Raw genomic sequence first — 15821 nt, forward strand, 5'->3', positions numbered from 1 at the left:
CATTTTTACTTGGACACGGATTAACTAAAAGCAAATCCATGGGGCATTGGCTTCCTTTCTTAACCTTGTTTTAGCTCTTACTTGGCGAACCCCTCGAACTTCTTCCACTCACCGGTTTTTATTTCCTTGTGTTCCATCCCTCTCTTCTCAGTCAACAACGCAGAACCCGTCAAAACAGTCGCATTCTTTTCAAAGGCCCCAACCATTCTTTTTGCCGGGGAGAGAGGAATAATTACTCTTAACCCTGCGTGTCTGCCTGACGGCGACACGTTCTAGGGGTTTTGGTCTTGGTCCGCCAAAATGTTCCGGAGACGAAGGAGCACGTCGCATCATCAGGTATGGCAAGCTAGTCTAACACCATGAACAACTAATAACTAATGTCTATCTCTAGCAGCCCCTTTCGACATCTAATGCGCAATCGGCGCAGTCTGCCGCCTCCCATGCCTTCCTCCAGTCTCAGCCGTCCTCATCGAGTCTTTCATCTGCCGCCGCTGCCGCTGCCTTACGGAGTCTCACCCCCACTCCGACTCCAGTGGGAAATGTTCAGACAAAGCGAATGATCCAGCGGCGCGCCTCCATCACCTCCCAGTCTAGTATCACTGGCAGCTTGCGCCCTTCTAGCCAAAATACCCTTCGTCGAGCTAATAGCTCAAGCTCTATGAGCAACCGGACCTTCCGGGATCAATCCCCTCGCCGTCCGGCTTCCAGCTCCGGTCCAGTTCCCATCGCCCCTCCTCTCCCTTCGATCCCCCGGGAATATGCGACTCGGACACCCCCAAATCGGCGCTCAGTTAGTGTCGGACCGACCTTGCGACCAACGTCACCTGTGAAACGGCAGCCATCAGGTCGAGGAGTGAGCGTTGACCCGGCTGCCAGAGGCTCCGTTAGCCAGCCATCAGCTCGCGGCCACGAATTGGACCATATACCAGAGCTCCAGAGAGCTGGAAGTAGAAATTCGATCAACTTCTCCTATCCGATGAACTCTCGGCCCAACTCTCCGGCCTTGGCTTCTGAGCCCCTTGACAGACGGGACACTTCGGCTTGTGCATCCCTAGCTGGCCAATTATCATCCCCGGATTCCCCGAGGACTCAGAAATCCGCTCTGCAGACTGCCAATACTTCTGCACGGAGGAAGACAAGGGGGGTTCTCTCGAGCAGTCCTGGGAGAAGCGTCCAGCCGGTAGACACCGCGGTCCTTGCAGCACAAGCAGCAATCGTGCCCCGAAGCGAGGAAGCGGCATATCAGTCATCCCCTCCTCGCTTAGCTGCGCCTCGAGATCAGAACACCAGAGATCTGACATCTAAAGCTCCTACAGCTCGAGAGACTGGTGGTCGGTCAGTACACGACCAGCAAGATCAACATCAGTCTCATGATCCTGTGTTCAGTCAGCAGCTTTCAGAAACGGATCATAAACAGCCACCACGTTCGGTTCTAACAAAACGACCTTCGACCGTTCCTGAAGACTGCACAGGGGAGGAACGTGCAGAAGCAGACACCTCAGCGGAGGGGATCGAACATGCGCCGGTCGAGCGTTCCTTGCCCCAGACCAGATCAACAGTCCGGACACCAACACCTGAAAAGTTAAAGGATCTATTGCCGAGTTCTATTATCAGCTCGCCAGAGTCTACTAGCTCAATCGGTCCTGAACGGGAATCCCGGCTGTCGCAGGCTCGCCCGCCGAGCAGCAGTCCCGGGAGATCCACCCGCTTCTCCGATCAGCTCTCGGTTATGGGCCTTGTTGGCGAACATCTGCACCAACCCCCTCCCCGCTCAGTTTCTCCCGCCAAATCAGCAATGAAGAATCCGAGAAAATGCTCACTATCCCCTGATGGAAGAAATGGGGCAGTGCTGCGGCCCGGGCCAGCTCTTAGCGAGCTCTCGGATGGGACATCTGCTGGATCTGATGAGGGTTCTAGGCTTGGGTTCCGAAGAAAACCTGTCAAGGTTAGCTTTGATGACGAGGCAGAAATTGTTGGGGTGGCTGCGAGTCCACCAACCTCCCTAGAAGATATTGTTTTTGAGTCGCCTCCAGTGAAGCCCAAGGGGAAGACAAGTTTGTTTGGAATTAGTAAAAGGAAATCTGCTACAGTGGGGTCGGATGAATTTGATGAAGTATTCAAGCCTCGGCCTGAGCTCCCCTCGTTTGGTAGCATACGAAAGACTAGGGATGGTGAGCTGCGAGAACCTGCCCGGCAGGATATGAGTGATAATGAATCGACAACTTCCTCAGATCCTTCTGTGTCTCCAGTCTCCTTCTCGAACGACCATGCAATTGGAGCTATCATCTCAAATACACAGTCACGAGACGCCAACCCCAATGTACAACTCGACCAAACACCATCACCTACCCCTGCGATGACGGCTCAGAGTGGAGCACCCATGTCAGAACTAGGCGAAAATAGTTGTGTTTCAAAACAAGACACACAAACTAAACAGGATACTCGGTCAGTATCATTAGATTCACGTCAAGAGAAGAAGCTGGGGACCAGCGAAAGCTTGGCAGTCCCTGGGATTGCAGTTCAACCAGCCACCCCAGAAGGCGAAAGAGGGCGGTCGAGCCTTGATTGGTATACAGTACCGGGAGGATTTCCGCGGTCGTCTTTGGAGCTTGATAACACAATCCACGACTCTACTAGGCGGAAAGGCAAAAAACATGCCCCAGGTGACCCTGCAGCTGATGCGACTCGGAGCAATATGAGCGATGAAGACGAATCTGGCGAGAGCATCTACAGTGACGCTGAGGAAGGACTTGAGGGTGATGGTTTTGGTTCTATCAATGCTGTGGTTGATGAGCCTACGTCCACCCAGTGCAAAGATGCAGTGGAAGTTAATATGACCACGGATAACATACACAGCATTGACCAAGTACCTCCGAACTTGGCTGACATTCCCCAAACCTGTCAAATTGCTCGCCTGGCAAATCCAGTACACACTATATCCCTCTCGCCGGTTCCCGAATCCCCAAGCTCATCACATGAGCGCCTTCCGTACTCGTCTCCATACCCGCCGTTTCCCAAACGGTCCAACAGTAGGACGAGTGCGCGAGAAGCCCCCCGCTCCTCTATGGCTGTGGGTACAGTAAGACGGTCTATGTCTATGTCAGCAGACGCTCCCGACAGTCGCCATGCGCGTGAAACAACTAATTCAGTTGTTCATGGCCCGTTACAACCACAGTCTGGAAATATTTCCAATCAGCCGCGTCACAGGGCTGGCGATGAACAGATCAAGAAGCGACCCGCTTCGTGGGCCCCAAACCTGCTGAAAGGTGCCCTTGATGACGATCTATATGTTAATGGGAAAGGCCCCGAGCCTCAAAGGCCACTATCAAACGGTAGTGATTCATCCAGCAGCTTCAAGAGGTCTAATCGCCCCCGGACAGACTCCCCGCATACAATACGACGGACTCTGCGAGGTCCTTCAAGCAGCCCCCCCAAAGCCTATTCTCCTCAATACACAAAATCACCACCTCCCAATAGCCGACCTCTTTCATCTGGTTCAGGTACCGGTGCTCTGCGTGCTACTCTGCGATCAAACGATACTCGGCGTGAGAAACCTGCTTTCTTCTCTACCGGAAAAGTGCAGAAGGCCAGGATTACAAAGGCTTCAGGAGCATTATTCACGTCACGATTCGCGGAGTCGGATGATGAGCAGGGAACGAGTCAACAGAAATGGAAAAGCCGGTTTGAGGATTCGAGCGACGATGAAGAACGTGTGGTGAATAATCTCCCTCCCGTTCGCGGCATACCCCGACGGGCAGGCGCCCATGATGGTGACTCAACAGAGTTAGAGGATAGCTCTGATAATGAACGGCCTGGCTTGATTTCTAGGGCTACCAAGGCGAAAGAAAGTGACGTCAGAACTGCTCGAAACCCTGCGCTTGCCGCGGTGGCTAAGTCCCGCGGGATGTCCGAGGAAGAAATGGAGGAGTTTCTCCGACAACCCAGTGGACGCAAAGGCAGTCTATTTCATCGTTTAAGCATCCGAAAACCGAAAGTACCGTCAGAGCGTGGGACTTCCCGATCTCGCTCGGAAGCCAGGAACGGTTCTCTAGATCCTGAACAAGTGCGGGAGAACCCTGTGCTTGATGATACTCGGGGAAACACCGTCACAACAATAACTACAAACAACACTAGACCATCCTCCTCTCCCAGGCGGCTCAAGAGGGGAATCTCCAGATCTTCGAATGGCGATAGTTGGCCCCTCCGCTCCAATCGCAAGGAGACGGACGCAGGTGCTCCGCTCTCTGCTCTGCGTTCTTCTGAGCGACCCCAAACGGCAGATGGAGCCTTTCAAAATGGCAACATGTTGTCAAAAGCCATGGATGCTAGCACCAAGAAAGCCGATCTAGCTGGTACCAATACCACAGATGCCATGGACGTGGAATTCGCCACCGGTCGAAAGAAGCGATTCCCTCGACTCCGGAAGGCGTTTGGCCTACGAAGCTAGACGACATGGTCTGCTTTGTAGCATACATTCTATTCTTCTTCCAACATCTATGGACCATTTACTTTAATATATGACTTTTCCTCGTTTGTTTATTTATATTACATCTGCCTGCTGTCTCTGGCTAGAGGGCTCCAGGTACAGGGAGTTGGTGGAATAAGGGAACAAAAACTAATGAGATACGGTTCACCTATATACGCTTTCGGTGGCCGGGATTTCTCGACACCACAATACTACTCTAATACTGCTATTTGATACCCCTATTGGAGATGATATTCCTTGGCTAGCAGACCTGTGCCGGTCAGATACCAGGAATGATTCTCTTGATTTGATCTGACTTCATTTGTGATCCCTTACATTTATTTATGATTTGTATAATGAACTTTTGGGTCCATTGTTGCTAATCTATAATTAATTACTTTTGTGTGATTTTTCTCTTTTGTCTCTTTTATTGTCCATTGGATTCATATCTGGTGGCTCGCCGCGTGCTGGAGGCAATTGGGCGAATAAAGAGACTAGGGCAGAGATAATGGCATCTTCAATTCTAATATAATTGAATATTTACTCTACATTACCATACCTTTTGGCAAGAGACGATAGTGATGAAGTCTCATATCGAGGGTCGATGGGTTAAGATCCTTGCGCATTACCAGAAAATAGCCAATTCATTTTCCCATTATCATCTAGTCTTCCTCCAGGGTATGGATATAGATATATATATATATTATCTTAAATCATAGACCTCCTTATAATCAATCAAGAAGAGAGCATAAATTCCAGATAACAACTAATGGGTACTATATTCGCCAGGCACATCTATATAAAATTAATTCAACGTGTGATCCCACCATCTATGAGTTGAGATTACCTATGTAATAGCCCTAGTCAACGCCCCGTCTAGCTGCTATCTCAACGCAAAAGTCAAAAGTTGACAGATATACTGGTCGTCTCGCAGCCAACCCAACACGATAAGTATATCATGCTGCACACTTGACTGCTTAATCCATTGTTATCAAACTTGTACTGCCGGCTAAGCGTCTTCTATTCTAGGATTATCACGAAGTTCTGTATTCGCATTTCTATGATATAACACGGATATATAAAGAAGGATAACTGGGGTACTATTCTAGTATCAAGACAGTAAATATTGCCGAGGAACAGGTGAGTTATAGAATGCTTCGCATAACCCTAACATAAATGGTAGGTACTGAGCGGTGGGTAGAAGAGGGCCAGTCTATAATCCACCAGCGAGCGTTGTTTAGTGGAGGCGAAGAACTGGTGTATATACAATTCGTGTGGGTATGAATGCTACCGAATCAAGCATTACTAACTACGCTCGTGGGCTTACCTAGTTTGTCTCTTCTCTGTGGTGCAGGATGCTGATAAGACAGTTCCAGGTTGCTGTGATACCATTTACCCTCACGCAGAGTTCTTTCTCGAAGGTGCTTTCCTCTGCATTGTTCACAAGGGTGAAAATGGGTCATTTACTTGCGATCAAGAAGAGGACAGTGGTGTGAAGTAGGGCACTATAACCAGCTGTTAACTAGGTATAGAGACATACTTGCTGATATAGGTGGAATCATGGGCTGTGTTCAAACTTGACCAGGTGCATAACTCCTTTGTTGCCCCTCTGGACGAGCCCATCATGCTTGTACAGTAGTATGCTGCGGTCAGTACGTAGCGGGCATGGCTTGTTGGCCTTTCTTCCGGCGCAGAGGCAAAAGGTTGTGGCCAAAGTGAAGGATTCTTCGGACTTCCCCACGCCGAGCAAGAGGCTGTATAATTTGACACACAGCATTCGCCATCGAACCTGTAACACCCTGTGATGCAGCAGCATCTTGGTTCTTAGGAAACACAGGTGGGCCATGTAGAAAGCAATCGAAAATCCCTCAGCGTCTCAAAAGTGATCCAATCACAAGTAGATATTCTCATAGAGACAAGATCGCGAGAGTCATCTGATGCCATCCGAGTACCCGCAGAACCCCTTTCTTGCGGCTAATTGATAGTAGTGAGGTAGCTGAACATGCTCTGGAAAGTATCATTGATATTTTGAGGAGCCCGGGCGTCGAACACCCGGACATGCTGAAAACCCCAGTGACCCGAGGACCTGGGCTGCGGAGCCTGCAATGGCTGGCTGAGCAATAAGCGAAATCAATTTAGATCGCAAATATGCAGGCCCGCATACACTCTTCACGAATTTGTCGCCAGCATTTCCGGTACAAATCTCCTTTAACTTTGGTACAAGTCTGCTGGGTGGTGACGCTGCTATCCACGCTAGTCACCATTGCGATCTAGCCACTATGGGGCTTTGTATGAACGAGCAAGGGGCTAGGAGGATCCACTGCAAGATAGAATCAATTTATTCTTGCGTTATACCTCTGCTGGGCCCGCATATGTGGAGAGTGTTCTCCCATGGTAGTTATGCTTTCATACTACTCCGTACGGAGCACTTCCGTTCGATCACCGATGTATATCACGCCGCGGTCAAATGTGGAGAGCCATTTCGTATACAGCGCCGCCTGCTGTGTTAGTATACAGCTCGGAAGGGTCAGCTCTACTCAAAAGGGCGATCCGCAAGCGGCACCGTATCAACAATATCTCCTCCGTACTGCCTCCAAAGTTCAAACTAGTGACATCTCCGGCAATTCGGCCAGTCGCCTACGTAGGAGTTTCTCAGCCCAGAGGCGATCATCGTCAGTACGCGGTTCTAGAAGGCACGAAGTACTACCTACTACAGAGCTTGACTCTCATATTGGGCTTTTACGTACTCCGTAATGTCTCTTTCTTCCTCCTTTGGGATGATGGATCGCCCACCGTGGTTCACTTCGGTTAGCCGCATGTGGGGAATTGCGGCAGTGAGAGGCTTAAGCAACTTTTAGTTCTGATACCGCGGACTGTTCGGAGTTCTAATCACACTGTACACCGTACTATGATCATACGTATCTGGCTTCAGCTGAGAGTCAATAGTACCGAATATCAGTTTCCATCAATTGTGGAGGAGTTGATCACCACGGGGAACCTGATTCCGGTAAGATTTTCGGGTGCTCTCCACTCTGATCGATGGGGACGATGAACTCTCTCCACAAGAGGAAGCAAAGGTACATAGCCAGCCACCTAAATTGTATTCGATGAGGGCAAGGCTAGGCCTGTGGCTAGCAATTCATGAATCATCAGACAGCTGTGGCAAAAAGAAGGAAAAAGAAAGAAAGAAAGAAAAAGAAAAAATCCCAGAAAGAAAAAGCCAATGCACGGGACCCGTTGGAAAGACAAGGTTCAAGGGAAAAAGCGAGGCTGGCGCGCGGGCGAGCAGGTGTAAATCCAGAGCAATCACGATCGATCTCGGACGCACACTAAGTGGAGCCCAGAGCCGAGGGTAACACAGGCGGCGGAGCAGTACAACTCCAATGATGAAGTTCCACGAAGGCAGGTAGCTGAAAGGAGCTGCACAAGCCGACGGTGGACCCGGCTCTGATAGGTTCCAGCCCATTGCAATAATTGACTCCCGGACTTCCATAGTAGAGGAATTGAGGTGAGCGACAAAAGTCGATCACCTCACATTTCAACCCGTAAAGGACGAAGGATTATGACCATGAGCCGATACCCGTAGCTACCAGCGTCGATCACCTGGAGCTCCGTGCCAAGGGATCCAGATGCCCGATTCGCCCCGGAAGAAGCGAAGGTTGCCATGGAGATTCGAAAGTGGGTGCTGGTCAAGGTGATTCGGGAAAGCCTCCATTCAGCCCGCGTAAAATTAATTGATGCGCACTAAACCACGTATCAGCCCAGGATTTCAAAGGCTCCCGAACTATAATTGGTGAAGTGCATGTGAAGAGTCTTAGTTCTCACAGGAAAACAAATTAGCCACCCTCAAGCTCATTGATAGCGGTGAACGCCGATTGGACTAACTGGAGAGGGAAAAGAGAAAGTGGATGAGGTTGGATATATATAGCCGGAACCTTACTGCTTCTTTACGTCTTTTGCACTCGGGGGGGTGTGCTTGATACGAAACATGTCATTAGACAATGACTTGGATGGATGTATTGGGGATGTATCAGCTTCCTAAACCGGAGGATGGAATGGACCTCGGGAGAAAAGGGCGGACGGGCGAAATTTTCAGAGATAGAGAGACAATTGAATTGATAAGATGAACTTTGACGAGGGGAGAGGTTGGTTTCCCCCACCCCAAATCGGGGAAAGCGCCGTAAACAAACGCGTGTTGTCAACAACAACCAAACCGATCGTAATGAGAATACTTGGGAAATGGTGTTATTATTTCAGCTGATGCCTTTCCCAACCTCTCCTCCTCTTCTTTTCTATCCATACTTATCCTCTCAACTTCTCCCCTCCTCAACATTCCTCAAACCCTTAAGCTTATCTCGCATTCCTCTCATCAGGAATTCGTCTCCGCTTTTATACTTTTATAGATCTATCCATCGGATCTATAATCGCCTCGTTCACCTCCACTTTACTTTCCCCACGAGAAAGACTACCCCTTAAAGAGTCTTTTCTTGTCTAGCCTTTCGTTCGTATCAGTTCGAAAGGCATTCGAGAAAAGACCACCAAAGGACAGCCAATCTGGACTTTGACGCTCGTGTCCCCATCCCCTTCAGTGTCTTCCCGTCGTCGTACCGGAGTGACGCTGTTCCTGAGCCTACTCCTGAAAGAGTAGAGGGAGAAGTCAACCTCGATCGTCCTTCGCACGTCGAGCGGGAAGATACTCGAACCTCTGCTCCTCTCCCAGATCCTCGTATCTACGGAAAGGAAGAGATCGATCTACACGTCCAGCGCGACTCTCGTCCTATCCCGCCCCCTGCCCCCCAGCCTGACCAATACTCGGTTTACACCGAAGACCGCTTCCAGCACCAGGAGCAGCAGCAGCAGCAGTACAAGCCCTATCCTGAGGTCGATCTCGCGCGTGAACGGTATGTTTATCGGTTATTCTGCATCTGAGCTCAATTTTGGAGCTCCGATCTTCGTGAACTATTGATTTTCTGGTGGCAAGCTGCAATTGCCCCGGTTTTCTTCTGATATCATATGGAAGAGCCGGGTCAGTTCGCTTGCAATCAGCTGGCTTGTATTTTTGTCTCAATCTTTCTTCCCCGATTACCCTCGGCTTCGGTGTATTTCTCCGTTTTGTTTTTGTTTTGTTTTGTTTTGTTTTTTGGTACCCTTACAGGTGGGGACCGGGGTTTATCCACACCAAGTGGAGAGGGTCAACAAGCGGTGTCACAACATCAATGGTGGCTTCAGCTGGTCGGGGGCTAAGGCCATTAGTTCCCAAAACTAATTACGTGGCACCAAAACAAAACAAACCAAATCATGGCACAGATCATATTCTTTTTCAAAACACTTTGCCCGCCCCCAGCCTCTCGTCCCCAATATAATCACCCAATCACCTCGTCCCCCAACCTCCTTCTTTGTATCTTGATCTAACTTCACTTGCCTTTAGCTATCGTGAACCTACTTCTTCGGTCCGCTTCCAAGAGACCCCTAAGGTTTACGATCAGGAACTTTCCAACCAGCTAGACATCACTGAGCGTGAATATCGTCGTCGTGTCAACCAACCGACCTACGACGTATACAACGCCAACGCTAGCTATCAGCACTCCAGTGTAGAGTCCTACGAGAACCGTCAGCCCACCTCGTACGACCGTGTTCCTACCCACCCTAAGCTCAACGTCTCGTACGACCAGGCTTATCAAGCTCCCGCTCTCGACACCTACGCCGGCTCTTCTTTCAGCCAGCGTCAACTCTCTGTCGAGCCAGTCAACCCTCCTGCCTCTCAGTTCAAGGCTCCTAGCACTACTACTGTAGTTGATCATCCCCCAGCTCGCAAGATGGGATACTACGACGACGACGGTAACTACCACTCCTTCCGTCGTGGTGTGGAACGCGCTGCCGACCGCATCATGCACCCTTTCCACCACCATGATCACCATCATCATCATCATGGTGATCATCATGGTGATCATGGTGACCATCATCACCATGACCGTCAAGATGTCGTCGTTGCTGACGATCGCGGTCCAGTTTCCCGTGAAGGCGGCCACCAGTCCGTCCGTGTCATCGAGCCCCGCAGCGGTGGCCGTAAGAACGCCGACTCCGTGCCCATTCCCTGCCACTTCATTCGCATCGGCGACATCTTGATCCTCCAGGGCCGTCCCTGCCAGGTCATCCGTATCTCCGTGTCGCCCCAGACCGGCCAGCACCGCTACCTAGGTGTCGATCTCTTCACCCGCCAGCTCCAGGAAGAGTCCAGCTTCATCTCGAACCCCTCTCCCTCGGTTGTCGTCCAGACCATGCTGGGCCCTGTCTACAAGACCTACCGCATCCTCGACCTCCGTGACGGTGAGATCGTCGCCATGACCGAGACCGGTGATGTCAAGCAGAACATCCCCGTTGTGCCCCAGGGCAACCTCTTCCGCCGCATCAAGGATGCGTTCGAGGAGGGCCGCGGCAGTGTCCGTGCCCTGGTCATCAACGATGGTGGCCGTGAGCTCGTTGTGGACTACAAGGTTATCCACGCTTCCCGTCTGTAGATCATTTACCCGCTTTGGTTTAGCCGGTACCTGGTTAAGGTTAGTCTATCCGCAACCTCCTTCGCTTGGGTCAGGGGTACTGACGTCACAGTCGTCTATCTGAACGATCAATCACGACCTGAATGTTGTATCTCCAATGGATGACTATGGATGGAAGTGGCCTTTTTCTTGCAACGATTTCAATTTGCTTCAACTTGTATGATGGCCTTTTGTACCTAGCAACGTAATTTACTGGAATTGGTTCATGTAAATTTTACCTTGGTCATAGTTGTCTTGTACATTCATTGGTCTATTGTAGTTGTGCTTGATGCATATAAGCCGTACGAACTATAAGCCAAAGCTCGTTATTATCGATCGTCTCCCACTACTCATACATATATTTCTTGCATTCCGTGGTCATGTGATCATAACGACCTGTAGGAATAAGCGCACATCACCAACTTTAATTGAGACCGCAAATTAACTAACAATATCATAAACTTGTATGTTAATATTACAAATTTGTCTTGTGCTAGCCCTTGCTTTCTCTGTATCTCTTGTGCCGTACAAAACTAACCTCTTAAACTCCCTTATCACTAGTCTTTCCTAGGCCACTGAATCACAGTTCCTATCTGTATTCGGTCCTGCGCAACCGGGCAATATATATACAATTACATGTCAGCACACCCACCCAAAGCAATTAGAAAAACCAAATGGCAATGCCTATAAAACATCCAGGGAAAGAAATAGAAACTAGATTTATTGAAGCACTTGCCAATCTATTTGATAGAACTATCCGTTGGCCCCGTTTATATTAGAACAGACATAGAATGTCGATTCCTCTCGTAAAATGCCTGTCGGTTTAGAAGACCCTTATGAATGACTGATCTCTTTACATGGAAATGATTGTTCCCGAGAGGCTTCCATAGGATCCTTGCCACTGCCGGAGGGTCTAGCCTGTGTAATGTTCGGTCCAGTAGGAGATGCTGCTAGTGATATTAACATATGTAGATTAGATTCTGGGCAAAGTGCCATGATAAAGGTTTGTGTTTTGGATGGAGCAGATGGGTAAAATCGTAGAATTTATATTTCACATAAAAAAGAGCTACAAGTATCTCAGCTTTAACACGTCAACGCGTCCAGGGAGACATCAAGGAGAGAAAGAAAGGAAAGAGAAATGTCCGGATGGGTTACCCGGTAAAGACCAAAAGCTAGCCAAGCGATGAATGCAGCCGACCAACACCAAGACCCCCGTACTGTATTGAAGCGAGGAAAGAAACCGATCAAGATATAAACCCAAGAGAAAAACACCACACAAGGTGTTGACATGAATGAAAGGAAATGATCAGACCGTGTGGTGAACGTAACGTCCTAGAAGCAAGGCGTCGCCGCACCCGAGAAAGAAACCAATATCGATAGTCAGTATGGAGTATATCCAAAGTCAGTGTGACTGTAACGCCGTTTCCCGTGAAGAGGATCAAAGCAAAAAATCATATTAAGCAGAAAAGTGTACTAATGCCGTAAGTTTCACGTAACGCCGCGACCGGTCCAAGTTGAGACTGTTGCTCCAGTATCCGTAATATACATATCCACATGTTGAGAAGAGACGAACAGGGTATCGTACGCATCAAAAAGCATCCCTGGTGGAAATATTTGCCCAAGAAAAAAAATTGGATCACATGAGAAAGGACGAGAGAGGAACCCAAAGCAAGAATTGTTGTCACCTCTCGCCGAATTTCCCATACTCTTGCTGCCACTTGAGGAGGTGCCGTGTGAGCACGTCCATCATCTCAACACTGCTTAAGTCCTTGAATTCCTTTTCCATCGATACGGCCCCAGCTTCACCATCAGTGGTAGCTGTACCAGAGTCTGCTTCGCTGACCGTCGATGCCATAGCATTCTCAAGCTGCTCACTCACAGCCTTCATGAGGATGCCGTTAAGTCGGTCACTATTAATCCCGGGAGGTGTAGTACTCTCACCGGCGGAGGCCATTTCCACTTGCATTCGGGAGATGAACTCCAGAATGGCGGCAACGCGTCTCTTCATTTCATTCATAGTAGTTCGTTGGTTCACATATCGCGGTCTGCTAGGCTTCCCGGACTCACTGCCGTTCAAATATGTCCCGTTGGCCCCACCCACTCGAGGTGAATCTCCGTTGGTGTCGTGGGACTGTCCGCGCCGTGGGGAATTCATCATGAAGCTTGAGTCTCCATTGCCATTGACATCACGATCTCTGGTGTATTGATTGCGGCCCACTCGTCCACCACGGCGGGCGGGCGGCCGACCGGACTTCCGTGTAGATGGACGGGAAGGTGCAGGTTCTGGAGCAGGAGCTGTTGTCTCCGGACTCGGCTGTGGTGGTTCTGGATTAGTCGCAACTGTTTTTGTTGGCGAAACCGCTTCGTGGTCCGAGTCTGCTCCTTTACAAACATTAGTCTCGCAGACACGACAAGGCACAGAGTTGTAGCGCTACTAACCGTCACCTTTCCGTCGATCTGACCTTCCCTTTCTACGGTTTGTCGCCTCTGGCGGTTCGACCTCAGGCTCCTCAGCATCCTTGGTTTCCTTGTTATGCTGGCTTCGGGATGCAGCTCTCTGTCTTCGAGTCCCGTTTGTGGCAGCCTTGGCCTTTTCGTCTTCTGATACGGGCTGGGATACCGAATTACTTTGTTTATTTGAAGCAGCCCCGGGCGACGGTGAGCTTGTGCGCTGACGCTTCGCCGCTTGTTTGTGACTGGAGTGCGTCTCCGTTAGCAATTCATTTTCAATCGTCATTTATCCAGGAGCTACCCCACTCCATCCCATATTTACTTACGCTTCACTATCACTTCGACTTCTTTTCCCTCTCCGAGCTGCAATCTCTTCTGAAGCTGGCTTGGTTTCCTCCTTGCTTTCCTCGATTGCACGACGAATCTGCTCTTCTTCGTCGTAAGCAGCGTCGCGACTGTTCATCGTCGACCGACGCTTAGGATTAGTTGGATCATTTTGTCGCGATTTGGAATCTTTCGCCCGCTTGGAATTATCGCGGGATGAGTCTCGGGAGGAAGAAGCAGGGGAGGGCGGGGCGACTGGAAGATACTGAGACGAGTATTGCCTGCTAAATGGTAAGCGAGTGCCACAATGGTAATGTTGGGATGCTCGATGATTCCAGTGGCACCTCCCCACAGGAGAGGCGCCGGCTTCGGGGATAAGGACGAAAAAATATTTTTTTAAGTAATGGATGTAAAAACCTGAAGAACGGTGGTGGACATACCCATTTGACTCGTGCTTTATTCTGTGAAGATCTTTGCGGCATTGTTCACAGAAATATTCATCGGGACTCATGGCCTCGTCCATGATTCCGACACAGCCACCATGCTGCCAAACTTTACATTGATCACATTGAATGAACATACTTCCGATATCATCAGACATTAAGTCTGACGAGTCCGCAGAGAAGTTCAAGATGGGGTCATCTTTAACTCTCCCATGCAAACCATTGCGACCGAGGAGGTCCCGACGAGAAGGGGGCAGGCCTGGGTATTCCTGTTGGCCACAGAGACACCTGGTTATTTCCTCCTCCTCTTCTTCATCTTCTTCGCCCTCCTCTTCCTCCACCTCAGCAATCTTATCTATATCTTCGTCTCCCCGGGCGCGCTGGCGCTGCCTTGTTTGTGGGAAGTCGAGTTTGGAGGCGTCGGCATCGTCGATGGATTGGGAGCGGTGGCCCGACGACCCCTGAGGGGACGGATTCTTAGCGTTGGAACGAGTACTTCTCTCGCGAGTCAATGAGGCGGAAGAACTCGAGGAATTCGTGTGTTGAAGTATGGCGGGAGAGGGTTGGGAGGTACGGGCACGAGAGGAGCGACGAGGAGTCATGGTGGAAGGTGGCGGGTATATAAGGTGGGATAAGGATAAGAAATTCTAATCTGACAGTATAATAGCCGTGAGAATGCAAAGATGCACGATGATATAGCTATAATGAGTCGGCAGAGGGCGATGTCGAGCAGACGCTGCCCGTGGGCAAGCTGTCGCACGCGAATGGAGAGCTGGGAGTTGAAAGCGACTCGTACAAGAATGAAAAAATGATGCAGAGGAAAAGCAAAAGTGCGTGAGAGAAGGTAATAGGAGCTGGCAATTGAGACAAAAGGATGAGAAGATCCAAAAGCAGCGACAGCGAGCTCGCACCAAAGCCGAGGACTACATAGTCTGAAGGGTGGGGGGAAGCTTTTTGTGAGAAAAGCGAGCGAGCGAGAGAGAAATCGAGTGAGGAGAGCGAGAGAAGCGGAAAGCGAGCAAGACTGAGTGAGTGACGGGAACGGTTACGGGCGACCGATTGCTTGCCATGCCAGAGTCCTCATTGGCTGCCGTCCGGTCCGCCTTCTTCCCCGCTTTCGCTCTTCCTCGCGATGTGAACTTTCGACGCGACACCCACGAGCCCATTTTACCAAAAATTTCCCTTTAATTCAAGGAGGGTCTCGGCGATTTTCCTTTACCTTTCTAATCACTAACATGGAGGTTTGCATGCTCTAGATGACCTATTACCGTCTATATCTAGCCTTCTAAATGGTAAGGGTGCTGAATGCGTTCCCGCGCTCATGATGGAATTATCTCCGTCCATTTCCAAAACCCCGCGCTGATAACATCGTCATCCTGTGATCGACTCTCTACATTCCTTTCCTCCCGTCTCCTTCCTATTATTAGGCTACGGAACGAGTCTTCTGTCGCATTCGGCTACAGCTAACAAGTTTTTGCAAAATACCCTACTTCAAAGCCTTCCCCTGCGAAAATCTCCGGTACCGCTTAGCTTGACACGAGCCCAAGATGGCATCCCCTTCAGAGTGCAGTCCAAGTCCCACGATTTCCACAAATTTCACAC

General features: G+C 49.9%; 3 protein-coding genes across 3 annotated transcripts; 2 read left to right on the forward strand and 1 right to left on the reverse strand.

Annotated features, from left to right (window-relative positions):
- Window positions 1-226: 226 nt before the first annotated feature.
- On the forward strand, window positions 227-4447 carry ANOM_007891 (uncharacterized protein; the record flags this gene model as incomplete). The annotated part of the gene is made up of 2 exons (XM_015553147.1): window positions 227-336; window positions 392-4447. The coding sequence occupies exons 1-2, from the start codon at window positions 301-303 to the stop codon at window positions 4445-4447; spliced, it is 4092 nt and encodes a 1363-aa protein (XP_015405499.1). The 5' UTR covers window positions 227-300.
- A 4141-nt stretch (window positions 4448-8588) lies between these two features.
- On the forward strand, window positions 8589-10983 carry hexA (putative Woronin body protein HexA; the record flags this gene model as incomplete). Its single annotated transcript, XM_015553148.1, has 3 exons — window positions 8589-8610; window positions 8961-9366; window positions 9894-10983. 3 exons carry the CDS (start codon window positions 8589-8591, stop codon window positions 10981-10983), a joined length of 1518 nt encoding a protein of 505 aa, XP_015405502.1.
- Window positions 10984-12682: 1699 nt separating this feature from the next.
- ANOM_007893 (putative transcriptional regulator (Cti6)) lies at window positions 12683-14821 on the reverse strand (the record flags this gene model as incomplete). The annotated part of the gene is made up of 4 exons (XM_015553149.1): window positions 12683-13383; window positions 13441-13697; window positions 13779-14057; window positions 14217-14821. 4 exons carry the CDS (start codon window positions 14819-14821, stop codon window positions 12683-12685), a joined length of 1842 nt encoding a protein of 613 aa, XP_015405501.1.
- Between the last annotated feature and the right edge of the window lie 1000 nt (window positions 14822-15821).

This window comes from Aspergillus nomiae, assembly GCF_001204775.2.
Source record: "Aspergillus nomiae NRRL 13137 chromosome Unknown contig00199, whole genome shotgun sequence".
Lineage (NCBI taxonomy): Eukaryota > Fungi > Ascomycota > Eurotiomycetes > Eurotiales > Aspergillaceae > Aspergillus > Aspergillus nomiae.